The sequence below is a fragment of the Dendrobates tinctorius genome, unplaced genomic scaffold, assembly GCF_039654945.1.
Source record: "Dendrobates tinctorius isolate UK_male_01 unplaced genomic scaffold, ASM3965494v1 ptg000012l, whole genome shotgun sequence".
NCBI lineage: Eukaryota > Metazoa > Chordata > Amphibia > Anura > Dendrobatidae > Dendrobates > Dendrobates tinctorius.
In genome coordinates this window covers 4,386,386-4,400,977 of record NW_027361680.1, presented here as the reverse complement: position 1 = coordinate 4,400,977, position 14,592 = coordinate 4,386,386, and the positions used below count along the sequence as shown (strand labels likewise).

The following is a 14,592-nucleotide window of genomic DNA, read 5'->3' as shown; positions in this document are numbered from 1 at the left end:
CAGCAGTGTTCTCAGCTGTCTGCAAGGTCTGTGTGAGTGCAGCTCACGCTGTGTAGTGTGTCCTGCAGCCATGTCTGGTTGTAGGCCGCTCAGCGTGCGTCACTGCCTCATACATATTTTTCTTTTATTGCTGCAAATTTTTCATTAATTCTCCTATTAGTATGCATCCATCCGTATCCATATATATTGGTTGCAAACACTATAGGAGTAGACAGCGGAGCCTTTCTGCAGCCTTTCAGTGCTAGTGCCAGTTATCTGCACTGTTCACGGCTGTCTGAGAGGTCTCTGTGTGAGTGCAGCTCACGATGTAGTGTGTCCTGCAGGTATGTCTGGTTGTAGGCCGCTCAGCGTGCGTCACTGCCTCATACATATTTTTCCTTTATTGCAGCTCATTTTTCATTCTCCTGTTAGTGTGCATCCATCCGTATCCATCTACATTGGTTGGTTGCAAACACTATACAGGAGTAGATAGAGGAGCCTTTTTTCTGGCTTGTGCCCTTCAGCCGCAGCCAGATTATTATTAGTCTATATTTTGGAGCCTCATCTTTTGCATTGTAGGTTACCTTCCTGCATTGTAACAGCTCCAAAAAGTTTGTGATACTATCGCTTTCAAATCTTTGGTCACATCCTTTTTGTTTTTTTGAAAAAAACAAACAAAATAAAGTTCACCAAACACTCCATTTGACAGTTGTGTAGGCCACATTAGCTCATATTAAAGTGTAGTCCACACACTTTATAAAATTAGTGTTTCTTATACCTGTTAGCAGCTGTTTAGGAATAAGCACACTTAGGCTGGTTTCACATTAGCGCATTTTCAGCGCGCGCACGGCCGGGGGTAGCTCCGCCCCCGAGCCGGCTCTCTGCCCGGCGTGCCCGCCCCTTGCTTGTAGCGCCGCCTACTAGCGGACAGCGGCGCCTGCGATCGGCGCACCCTATCTTTAGCATAGGGTGCGCAGATCGTGCGCAGGCCGTGCGCTAGTTGCGCTTTGACCTGTGCTGCGCACTTTTGACGGTGCGCCGTGCGCGCCAAAATCAAAATCAAAGCCCCCTCTTTGTACTTTTCTGCCTATCTTGATCAGTCTACCAAGATGAAGAAGGCAGGGAGTAAGGCACGTGGGCGTGGAGTTTCAGCAGGGAGAGGACGTGGGGAGTCTGTACCTGATGCGGGCACCAGTGAGTCAGCATACCCCAGTTTTACCAGGCAACAGTTCTTTATGCGCAGCTTTGTAGGACCTCGCCGTACCCCACTGCTGCAGGAGGAACAAATTGAAGCCGTTGTCGGATGGATGGCAGCTAACGCATCGACTTCAATGACTTCCACGTCCTCTCAGGGTCAGAGCACTGAAGAGCAACCATCTGTCTCTTCACCACCTGCCAAATTGCCCAGGCAGTCAGAGAGCCCTGTACAGGAGCCATCACAGTCTCTACTTCTGTTCTCTGAATCTGTTGGCTTGGAAAGAGGGGGCCAGCCAAGCAGCATTCAAGAATGTGAAGAAGAGGGAGTATGCAGTGATGCGCAACTGCTTTGTCCCTCTGAATCTGAAGAGGCAGGTGGGCCAGTGCCTATGGTCAGCACACCTCAGTACGCATCAGATGATGACGAGACTCAGGTGCCACTTTCTGGTGCGTTCGGTGCTGGCGAGACTACCCAGGAGAAGCAGGTGTTTGAAGAGGGGAGTGTAGATGATGAGGTCCTTGATCCATCATGGCGTGAGGAACAGGAAGGTGGTGGGAGCAGCTCTGAGAAAGAGATTCCCCGAACGGTCAAAACAGGAGGGAGAGTGAGGGGGCAGACTTGGTTGCCTGTAGCCTCCACTTCGGCACCCGTTAGGAGCATTCCTCTTCCAAAACCCAAAACGTGCACTCCCAAGACTTGCAGTGCGTGGTCCTTTTTGGACACAGTTGCAGATGACATTTGCTTTATCAAATGCAAGCTGTGTCATCAGAAAGTCAAAAGAGGGAAAAGTGTCAGCAACCTCAATACCACAAATATGTGGAAAAATGTGCGGACCAAGCACGTGGTGGAGTTACAAAGACACACTGAAGATGTAGGCCAACCTACAGCACCACCTACCACCTCTTCAGCTCGTGTTGTAGCTTCTTCCTCCAGTTCACACACAGCTGGTTCGGCTTCCTCACAGGATCGCCATGGAAGAACCTCTGGCACTGTTGTACAGAGACCCAGTGACATTCCACCCACAGCACCACGTTCCCGTTCATCCTCCCAGGCCACTCTACAGCCATCGGTAGCACAGGCATGGGAGAAAAGGCGGCCATACTCGGCAAACCATCCCCGAGCACAGGCTCTGAATGCTGGCATTGCCAAATTACTGGCCCTTGAAATGCTCGCTTTCAGGCTGGTGGAGACTGACACCTTCGGGAACTTCATGACATTGGCAGTCCCACAATACACCGTGCCCAGCCGCTTTTATTTCAGCAGGCAAGCCGTCCCTGCCCTTCAAAAGCATGTGGAGGGAAAAATTAAACATGCGCTACTAAACGCCGTCAGTAGCAAAGTCCACCTGACCACCGATGCATGGACCAGTAACCATGGACAGGGACGATACCTTTCCCTCACTGCCCATTGGGTCAATGTTGTGGAGCCGGGTACAGATCTTGAAAGTGGCGCTGTACGTGTTCTGCCAACTCCAAGGATTGCAGGAATCCAGTCTGTACACATTGACTCCTCCTCATACTCCAGTTCCTCAGAATCAGCGCTGCAGGAGCCTGTTACGACCGATATAAGCACAGCCGTGGCCAAACGTCAACAGGCCGTACTGAAATTAATTTCTTTGGGGAATCGAATCCACACAGGGCAGGAGCTCTGGAATGCCATCAAGCAGGAGAGCGACATGTCGTTTGTGCCAGCAAATCTCCAGCCAGGCTTGGTAGTGTGTGACAATGGCCGAAATCTGGTGGCAGCTTTGGGCCTAGGCAACCTCACTCACATCCCATGTCTGGCACATGTGCTGAACTTGGTCGTGCAGAGCTTTCTGAGGGACTATCTGGATCTTGATGCACTGCTGCACAAAGTCCGCATAGAGTGCGCTCACTTGCGGCGTTCCAGCACGGCAAGATCGCGCATTGCAGCTCCGCAGCGCCGATTACGCCTTCCGGAACATCGCATCATATGTGACCTACCCACCAGGTGGAATTCAACGTTACATATGTTGGAGCGGTTGTGTGAGCAGCAGGCAGCAGTAATGGAGTACCAGCTGCATCAGGCGCAAACAAGTCGCTCTGTGCCGGTCACACTTCAGCACCACTGATTGGGCCTCTATGAAGGACATCTGCCTCGTTTTGCGTGCCTTTGATGATTCCACGCGGATGGCGAGTGCAGATGATGCACTAGTCAGCATGACTGTCCCCCTTATCTGCCTGCTTCAAAAAACACTGCAAGAACTAAGGGAGGAGGTTTTGGAAGAGTTGAAGGATGAGTCACAAATGCCATCTGCTTCTGGACAGTCTGCGCTACGTGGTTCCTCACAAAGGCCTAGGCAGGGGACATTTTGTGAGGAGGATGAGGAAGAGTCAATGGAGGAGGAAGACATCTCTCCAGAAGAGGGAGGTACACAATGCTCTAGTCAGTATGTACAGCGAGGGTGGGGTGATGCAGAGCAGGCAGAGATGACGCCTCAAGCAGGGGACAGCGTTTCTTGGGCAGTTGGGAGTCTGCAGCACATGGTTGATTTCATGCTGCAGTGCCTGAGAAACGACCGCCGCATCGCCCACATTCTCAACACAGCTGATTATTGAGTGTACATCCTCCTAGATCCTCACTACCGGGACAACTTACCAAGCCTCATAACACCGTAGAACCGGGAGCGTAAAATGCGGGAGTGCCAAGACACATTGGTGCAGTCCATCATGTTCTCCATTCCACCCGAGAGCAGTGCTGCTAGTGCTTCACAAAGCAGCTCTGTGCGTCGGGGCAGTGGAGGAAGCTCTGCACAAAGAGGGAGCAGAGGCAGCGCATCAGCACAAGGCAAGACCAGTATGGCCCAAATGTGGCAAAGTTTTGTGTGCCCGCCACAAATGTATACACCATCACAGACGGCTCCAGTCAGCAGGAGGCAACGTTTCCGGCAGATGGTGACAGACTACATGTCTTGCCCTGTCAGCGTACTCCCATACGGCTCTTCCCCCTTCAAGTTTTGGGACTCTAAGCTGGATACATGGCCAGAGCTTAGCCAGTATGCATTGGAGGTGCTGGCTTGCCCTGCTGTCAGTGTATTATCGGAACGCGTCTTTAGTGCCGCAGGTGGTGTACTAACAGACCGTCGCACGCGACTATCCTCAGATAACGTTGACCGGCTTACTTTTCTGAAAATGAACAAGGCCTGGATCTCGCCAGAATTTGCCAGTCCTCTTCCAGAATCAATATTTGGTTGGCAACAGTATCCAGGTCTCCTGTTGTGTTCATGTTCCTACCACCTGAACTGTAATCCTTGAGCTTCAACACAGCCAGTTGTTGCTCAGAAGTGCAGTGTTAGCTCCTGTGTTAGTGGGGTTCAGTAACGCCAGCTGCTCCCCTGCTGTGTGGACGGCAATGTCTTCTGCTGCCTCCACATTCACACAACTACTGATTTTAAACTTGCTCCAACTAGGCCTCTGGCTCCACTCTGTTTCTAGTATTTCCCCTGGCCTCCAACCCCGCCAGTTGCTGCTCGGAAGTGGCGTCTGCACAATCAACACTTGTTCCTGTGTTACTGGGGTTCAGTAACGTCAGCTGATCCCCTGATGTGTGTCCGGCAATGTCTCCTGCTCTGTCCACATTCCCACTGTGGGAATGTGGACAGAGCAGGAGACATTGCCGGACACACATCTGGGATCAGCTGACGTTACTGAACCCCAGTAACACAGGAACAAGTGTTGATTGTGCAGACGCCACTTCTGAGCAGCAACTGGCGGGGTTGGAGGCCAGGGTAAATACTAGAGACAGAGTGGAGCCAGAGGCCTAGTTGAAGCACGTTTAAAATCAGTAGCAGTCTACAACAGATATTAAACTTGATGAAATTAGGCCTCAGCCTACACCCTGATTGACCCTGGGCACCAACATCGTCATTTGCTGCTCAGAAGTGTCTTTGGCACGGGTACTCCCTCCTGCCCAGCCTGGTTCCAGCACGCCTGCTGTTTCCGGGTAGTGTCAACGTCACTTTGCCACCAATACTTTGTCCTGTCGTGTTGCGGTCGGGTTAGCCGAATCTATGGTGCATGCAGTTTCGGTGCTTCCTATGTGGGCTGCGGGTTCTGGTAATAAAGGCTGGTTCCGTAGTGCCAATAGGACATGCACCCCCTGTAGGACTGAGGGTTTCGGTAACTGCGGCCGGCTCGCGGCCTTGCAACTTTGTTTTTCATGGGTACCTTCTGCTACCCATCCGGGTTCCAGTACCGTCAGCTGGTTCTCGGCAGTGTCTTTGGCTGAGGTGCCTCATTCTGGGTATCCGAGTTCCAGCAACGTCTGCTGGTCCTTGGTAGTGCTTTGTAGCACAGGTACCTCCTGCTTAGTAACCGTGTTCCTGCCCCGTCAGCTGGTCCACGGTTGTGCCATTGGCTCTTGTTCCTTCAGCTGCCACTCTGGGTTCCAGCACCGTCAGCTGGTTCTCGGCAGTTCCATTGACTCTTGTAGCTTCTGCTACCCATCCGGGTTCCAGCACAGTCAGCTGGTTCTCGGCAGTGCCTTTGGCCTAGGTGCCTCCTTCTCGGTATCCGAGTTTCAGCAACGTCTGCTGGTCCTTGGTAGTGCTTTCTAGCACAGGTACCTCCTGCTTAGTAACCGTGTTCCAGCACCGTCAGTTGGTCCACGGTTGTGCCATTGGCTCTTGTTCCTTCTGCTGCCCCTCCGGGTTCCAGCACAGTCAGCTGGTCCTCGCTAGTTCCATTTACTCTTGTTGCTTCTGCTACCCATCCGGGTTCCAGTACCGTCAGCTGGTTCTCGGCAGTTCCTCAGCCTTCTTGTACCTTCTGCTACTTTTCCAAGTTCAAGCTTGTGGAAATGGTTTTTGGTTCTCACTCGATCTCCCTGACGACAACCCTGAAGACGACGACCCTGAAGACCACACCGAAGAAGACCAAAAAGATGACCCTGAAGAAGATGACCAAGAGGAGAAAGAACATGAAGACAACCACCAAGATGCAGAACAACAAGAGACAGAAGACCAAGCAGCAGAAGAACACAAAGCAGAAGAACCAAAAGCAGAAGAACATTAAGCATAAGACTAAAAATCTGAGCAAAAGATATTATCTAAATTATAAGCAGAAGACGACTAAGCAGTGTATGGGGGTGAGTCCGTTCCTCCTCGTGGTGCCCCTGGAAAATGACTGCTGCTGCAGGCCAAACTGAACGAGGACAAATCCTGCTGCAAATCTTTTGTGACAGAACGGAAGGAGTAATCTTCAAACTTTGATAGATAACAACTACAGGAATGCCTGTCACAAATAAGAATATGATGAAGAAGAAGAATAGGAAGAAGATGAAGTAGAATATGAAGAAGAATAATCGTTGAATAAGAAGAATATGAATAATGTACAAAAAAAGAATAATAGGAAGAAGGTGAAGAAGAAGATGAATAAGGTGAAGAAGAAGTTGATGAAAAAGATGCTGCTGCTGCTGAGGATCATGAAGGAGAAAGTGTGGGAGAAGTAAAAAAGAAGGTGAAGAGCATGGAAGTAGTGAAACACACATATCTGACAAAATATAAAAAAGGTTAACATTGTCAATATCTTTGTAACTCTGAACATCTTTAAAAAAAAAAAATTATTCCTGCTATTCCATTTGATTGGGCTAAACCTCTAAGCCTTTAGGCTGTGTGCACACGCTGCGGATTTTGCTGCGGTTCCGCAGCGGTTTTGGCCGCTGCGGACCCGCAGCAGTTTCTGCTGCGGTGTACAGTACAATGATTCCCTATGGGAATCAAAAACCGCAGTGCAGACGGTGCGGAATTTTCCGCGCGGATTATCTGCGGTTTTCAATCCGCAGAAAGAATTGACATGTCAATTCTTTCTGCGGATTCTCCTGCGGTTTGCCATCTCCTCCATTGAGGAGATGAAAAACCGCAGGGCAAAACCGCAGAGCAATCCGCAGGTAAAACCGCAGGTCTTTTGACCTGCGGTTTCACCTGCGGATTGTACAAAATCCGCGCGGATGAATCCGCACCTTTTCCGCAGCGTGTGCACACAGCCTCAATGTCTCCTCCACCTCCCCCAATACATTCTACATTATTCTTAGTTGTTTTCCTTCATGTAGAATTAACCTACAAGGAAAGAAAGGGTTTTTATTTAATTTTGATATTTCTGTCCCATTGACTTGAATGGGACTTTCGGTTTCGGAATCGGTGATAACCGATACTTTTTGGGTATCGGCCGATCCAATCCGATCCGATATTTCTCAATATTGGATGGTATCGCTCAACACTAGTGGTGACCGCTGCCTATGTCATCGCATTGCCCACAGTGTGCGTCCTCCATCATTGGCTGAAAAAGGGCGCTGAAGCATCATTTCAAACGCGACTTTGGCGCCATGGTGGCCGACCTCACGCTATGGTCGGGTTTCGTTTCATGAAACCCGACTTTTCCGAAAGTCGGCGACTTTTGAAATTGACCGACCCGTTTCGCTCAACTCTAATTAAGACCCAATAAGTATAATATTAAAATGGTTAAGACCGTTCCGAATATGATCACCGTGACGTGATGGCTTTTACATTTTTTTTTAATCAAACTTATGTTAAAGCACCCTATATTATTTTCATGCATTATTGCTGTTTATTTACTGTGGTGTTCCTGATGAAGAAGTTGTGTACTTAATTGAATGGCTACATGGTTTGGACCTTGAATCATCCAGTAGCGCAGATTAAATCCACAATCTAGCCATTTTTTTACGTTTATTTACCTTAGGATATTTGCTTAGAATGTTTTTATCTTGGGTTTTGTCTGTTTAGTGTCCAGTGTGAACATGCACTTACCGTACATGCTGCATGCACACAAACATAAATTCTAGTTAATCTCTTAGCTTTTTAATTTAGAAAATATTTTGAGGTTGCAAAGGGAACCTTTCCTAAACATGTGAAATAAAGGAAAAGAACAGAAGCCAAGTCAGGACCCTGAAACTAACTTTACTATGGGTTAATCCATTAATCATTACACGAAAAGTCCTGAAATACATGATATAGATGACTGAAAGTGATTTGCAGTGTGTCTAGCATGAAAAATATAAATTATACCCAATGAGCTGGTCACATGTTAGGGAGTCTGTGCTGAATGTGTTTCTGGGTCCCGCTGGGATACCCCACCTATGTACACACATTCACATTAGGCGCATATCTAACAAACACATTTATAGATTACACACTACACAGGCAAATACACAATCCACTTCTATATACCCCCAGTAGACACACTGAAGCCACACTTTACAGCTACATGCAGAGATTACCTAACCCCGATTTGGAAATTCCAGATCAACAGTTTTAGAAGATTGAATGTGATGCGGTAACATCTACTCTGGACAACAAGGACAATGTAATGTGGGTATCTGGAACTGGTGGACCCTCGTCACCCAACAGGTGAGTAACTGAGAGATGGCAAATTCTGTAAAGGGCAAATACGGAAGTAGTGGCCCCATTGCGGGTGAAAACTGCCTCCGCAGAGGGTTTCACCACAACTTGTTACACTCTTCAGGTGTTTGTCATAGCTGTGTGGTTTTGCAGAAAAGCAGTAGTTTTACCTAGAAAACCATATGTTAACCCATTAGTGACGGAGCCAATTTTTAAAATTCTGACCAATATCACTTTATGTGGTGATAACTCTGGAACTCTTCAACAAATCCCATTGATTTTGAGACAGTTTTTTCGTGGCACATTATAACTTATGATAATGGTAAATTTAGGTTGATAGGTTATAAAAAAAATTTCAGAAACTTGACAAAAATGTAAAAAAAATGCAATTTTCAAACTTTGAATGATTATCCGTTTAATCCAGATAGTCATACCACACAAAAACATTAATAAATAACATTTCTCACATGTCTGCCTTACATCAGCACCATTTTTAAAACGCTAATTTATTTTGTTAGGCTTTTAGAAGGTTTAAAAATGTAGCAGTAATTTTTCATTTTTTCTAAGAAAGTTGCAAAATTTATTTTTTGAGGGACCTATCCAGGTTTGAAGTGACTTTGAGGGTCCTATATATTGGAAAACCCCAAAGGTGATATCATTTTAAAAACAGCACCCACTGACATATTGAAAACTGCAGTCAGGTAGTTTATTAACCCTTCAGGTGATTTTCAGGAATTCATGCAAAGTGGTATAGCCGAAATGAAAAAGTGTTTGCTTACCTCCTAAATGTTGCTAACCTCTGAACTGACCACTATAGCCGAGAGACTCTAAGGCTGCTATTTGCTATGAACTGCTATGGCAAACATCAGCACCACACAATCATGATCTTAGTGTGTCAATTAGATTAAAGCGGAAGCCCCCACAATCTTTTAACCATTTTTCCGATGTAGTCACTTTTGACAGCAGCAACTAAGGGGTTAAACAGATATGGACAGTGCCAACACTGATCGTTTGTGATACAGCAAGTTGTCAGATATAGTAGACAGCCAACAGCTGCTGGATTGTCACCTGTGTGGGGATGATATTCTCTTATATCTCAGGTTAGTAAAAAGACGTATTGGCGGTCATTAAGGGGTTAATTAACAACCAATTAGATTTTTTTTTGTGGTATTAGTGGTTTTTTCAGTGAAAGCCAAAAACCCTCGTGTTCATTACCGGGGTATTTCTGTGTCAGTTTCTGTAAGCGATACTGTTTGTAGCTTGCGCTGCTGATATCCACATCACAACCCATGTCTTCAAATATCGCCAGCTGGTTAACAAACTCATCATGGATTCTGAAAGAAACATATACAGCTCATGAGTTGGAGGAGCTTCTCTGCATGCACCATCTTCTATTGGCCGCTCTTTCTCCTCCTCCGGATGTCACTTACATCCAAAAGAGGGGATAGTGAAGACAGAACTGATTGGCTGCAGGGATCACGTGACATAATGTCACATGAACTCTGGGATAACCAGTGCCGACACTGCTGAAACAGTACCAGAGGGGAGTATAGGGGTTACTATTTTGCTGTCTAGAAACAGAGAATGACAACAATATGTCCGAGTAGTAGACAAACACTTTAATGAAAAGCTGAAGAGTTGCCTTGATAAATAGATAATGCCCAATTCACAACAATTACCCCATATGATGCAAATTAAGCCATTATTAACCCATTCACTTCATTAGGACATAAAAAAAATGTACTGGGCAGGGGTCATCCAGGGTGATTAGGAGCTGATCTCACTCCTGGGTCTGGCAGGCACAATCTGACTCCATGCTGTGGTAAATATGCTCAATTAATATACGGACATTATGGTTCATCCTCTATATTTCCTGCAATCGTTTTGCCATCAATGACACAGTTCACTGTATGCTATATTTCTCATGATTTATACCCTTTATTCTTACTGCAGTGCTTTTGATGTTTCATTGCATATATGGTGTCACTCTTGATCAGTATTATATTTCCATTACATATCTCTATATAACAGTGATGCCATATAGCCTTAGGCTAAGTGCACACGTAGATTTTCCTCCTGCGGATTTTTCCGCGCAGATTTGAAGAAATCCGCAGGTCAAATGACCTGCATTTTCCCTGCGGCTTTCTTCCTTTTTTATTGCGGTTTTCCCCCCTGCGGATTTGGAGAATGGAGAAGGTGGAAAACCGCACAAAAGAAGTGACATGCTGCATTTTTTGTACCGCACAAAAACCGCGCGGAAAAAACCACAGCGTCTGCACAGCGTTTTCTTTTTTGCATTGATTTACATTGTATTGTAAATCGCTTTGTGGATCTGCAGTGTTTCTTCGCGGTAAAATCTGCTGCGGATCCGCAGGAAAAATGCATCGTGTGCACAAGGCCTTATGGTTTGTATATTCTCCATATAGGCGTTTTTATCCATATACTTTCATTATTGCATGTTCTGTCTTTACCATCCACCTACTTTGGAGTCACCAAAATTGTGTCTGCCTATCATCCTTTTTAAAGTGTTTTTCATGTTTGTATGGTTTTAATGTTTTTAATATGTATTTTTGGCACTCATGTTCCTAATAAAGCCTTGTCATTTATATAACTGGTGTGTACACTATTGTTTTGCACTTTTTCTTCATTTTTTTTCTGATCCCACTCCACACGCAGTAGATGCCGGCTATGTTACATAGCTGGAATGTGTGTCTAACACCAGCATTGCATGTTAATTATATGTTAATTATTTAAATGCTGCAGTCAATCTCCGTGTGGGCAAAGGGCCCATCACCCCCTCCCCTTGCGTCATGAAGTACCGATGCGCTACCATGACAGTGGCCTGCTGAAGACCCCATGACTGCCATCCTTGTACGCCCGTGAAGCCCAACCACAGGCGGAGATCTATAAGAAATCATGATTTTTCTTATAAACTGTCAAAAGTGTCATCAGTGTTTTTGATATATGAAAAAATAAATAAATTAAAAATAATTTCTATCCTTTGCAAAGCTAATCACAGACAGCACACTGATGCCATCTGTGTGCCGTCTGATTTTCACAGACCAATAGACTTATATTGGTACTTTTAATCTGTGATGGCGGTAAAAAAAATAGATATGTCTTCATGCAGACATGTTCCACAAAAGATACTTTTGTTTTAACAGCCTTACACTATAATGGGTAATGTTCTATTCATGAAAACCAGAGATAGAACAGGTCAGTAAAACATCAGTCAGAATTGCATTTTTTTTTTACCATTTCATCTTTGGAAATTTTATTTTTTTTCCCAGTTTTACAGCACATTGAATGGCAAAATGAATGATGTCATTCATCATTACAGCTTATCCTGCAAAAAAAAAAAAATTATAATGTCAACAGAAAAATAGAAAAAAAAAAAGTTATGGCTCTTGGAAGAAGTCAAGTGAACAAAGAAAAAATCCCTGCTCACAAAGGGTTACTAGAACACAAGCGTGCCCAACTATCAGATTAACTGCACATGGCCACGTTTCTCCTTTATATACAGTCACACATACACTACACGAATCAGCCATAACATGAAACCAACTACTGGGTGAGGAGGATAGCAGAGATTATCTCATGATAATGCCACCTGTACAGAGAGGGTCATACTAGAACACAAGTGAACATTCAGTTTTCCAAACTGATGTCTTGTCAAATAGAAACACAGGTAACCCTAATTACTGTATACAGAAAGCAGAAAAAAAAATGTACCTGCAGCCATAGTGCTAGTATGGCAAACATCATTTTAAACCTATGCTGCAGTCTAATGTGGTATTTGACTGCATGGAAAAATGAAGTTATCTTGCTTGATTACAGACCAATGACTGGAAGCGAGCAGCTGCAGGGGGAATATAACATCATTTTTTTCCTGCACCAGCTGTTCTTCCTGGGACACTTTTGGTATATACTGTACCAAGAACTTTCACTTTGGAGGTGTTCTGCCCCAGACAGCTACTCATCACAATTTAGTCCTTTTTGAAATTACTTAAAGAGATCTAGGAAAAAAAATAAACAAAAAAACGGTCTTTCCCTGCAGCTATATTGGTAATCTGTAAGGAAATCCAGTTTTAAACATGAGACAGTCTAATGTGATGTTTGGCTGCAGGGAGAAAATGAAGTCATGTTCTCCTTGCAGCTGCTCATTTTCAATCATCAGGCTGACGCTGGGGCTGTGTGATTACAGCGCTCTTGCTGCAGAATACTGTCTGCTCGTTACTGCCCTGGTAACTGTAAGTGAGCGGCTGCAGAGAACATAACTTCACTTTCTCCCTGCAGCCAAACATAAAATTAGACTGCCGCACATGTATCACGCAGAGTTTACCTGCAGAGAACCACTATCGCTGCAAAGAAATACCATATTCTTTATGACAAGTTCCCTTTAAGGAGTTGGGTAACTTTGAGGCTAATATATGCAACATGTCAATTTCTCTTGTGTGTACTCTGAGTTTTATGTGCGGATTGTATTTAATGTTGAGACTCTGAAAGTAAAAACACAGATGCATTTTTAGTCTGGTTCTGTTGTGGAAAATACACTAAAATCGCATCAATAAAGTCAAAACCAAACACTAGCAAGTAAAATCAGATTTCAGGTTTTGCTGCGTTTTTCTGTGCCAAAACCTGATTCTATGGAATAGTACTTTTTTTTTCCAACACTAAACTTGATCAGCATGAACAAGAGACATCTAGAATGCCAAAACCGCTGCGGAAAACCAAGGAAAATCTGCTTTTTTTCTGCAGCTTCTTTACTGCCAAGAGATAAGGTTTTGCTGCAGAAAAAAACACGCTGAAAAAACGCCTAGTGTAAACTCACATTTAGACAATGCAGTTTATTTGTGAAGTGTTTCGAAGCTGAACCAACTTCTTTAAGCAGTAGCAGTATTTTGTGTCCACCTTGCTCTTTACTTGACCCCTCCTCTTTTGAACTTTACTTTTGTTATTTGTGTATAGTCTTAAATATGTGCAATAAAACTTTTTGATATATTTTCTATAAGTGTGAGTGGTTTGTGAATGCCTGTGGTATTCATATGTAGGCATTAATATTGGAGGAATCCACTCCACTAATTGGCTGTAGCCAATAGAATATAGCTGTGCTTTATGAATAAATAGGTGCTTATAATGCAGAGGTCTAATCTGGATTACAGATCTAAGTAGTGTAGGCAGCCATTTATTACTCGCAGATCATCGGTCCGGGTCCGTGTGTATGAATGCTCATGTGAACTACCACATTGACTTGCATTTGTGTGCCGTCTCTATGCTGGCAGTTTTGCATATGAAGAACACACGGACACTTAATACATTAGTTTGAATGAGCCCTTAATTACAAATTTCAGGTCTTACTTTTGGACTAATGACCAAATCAAAACTGAACTTTAATATAGTCATAAATTAGCTTTAGAAGATCATACAAAGGAAGGAGGACAAGAGGCTGGGGAATGAGCGCCATTCTGCTGTGGCCATGTATTGGGATACATAAAATCTACAGAAATCAACAATACTAGATTTATATTAAAACCCTACTGACAAAAATATAAATATGCACACAAGAAGATATCATGACTTCTTCTGCAGAACCTACTTAATATCAGATTTTTTCTCTTGCAGCCTCTGGTAAGCCTCATCAAACGTGCATCTTGTGGTGTTCATCATGTATGCAGCGATCACAGCAGCACTTCGGCTTACTCCAGCATGGCTATTAAAGAAAAATACGATATGAAACATGAAATGTTTAATTCAAGTGAGAAACTCTTTTCTTCCAACAAAGTAATGTGAAGGATGAAATGTGTTTTTAGAGCTAAAGGGAAAATGTCAGGACTCCAAAAGCTATTAAACTGCAGGTATAGGGTTAATCTGCAGATTCCTAGCGTTACATTGCTGCCTGGCCATGGTACTTAAAGCTCGGCAACTGGCAGAAAAATAGAATTAGTCTTATAGGTAATTCAGTTTTTAGGAACCATCCACGACAGCAGTATTGGAGGAGGTATCCCCGCCCTAATGGAGGATAGGAAACACAAAGAGGTTA

At 44.6% G+C, this 14,592-nt stretch overlaps 1 protein-coding gene across 3 annotated transcripts in view; it reads right to left on the bottom strand.

Moving 5' to 3' along the window:
* DUSP12 (dual specificity phosphatase 12) overlaps positions 1-14,592 on the bottom strand; it is a 115,685-nt gene that overhangs the window by 31,651 nt on the left and 69,442 nt on the right. For all 3 annotated transcript variants that reach the window (XM_073557951.1, XM_073557953.1, XM_073557954.1), the window contains exons 3-4: positions 14,149-14,262; positions 9,768-9,886 (exon numbers count right to left, since the gene is read on the bottom strand). In XM_073557951.1, the coding sequence (XP_073414052.1) occupies positions 9,768-9,886; positions 14,149-14,262 (233 nt within the window). The remainder of the gene's footprint in view (positions 1-9,767; positions 9,887-14,148; positions 14,263-14,592) is intronic.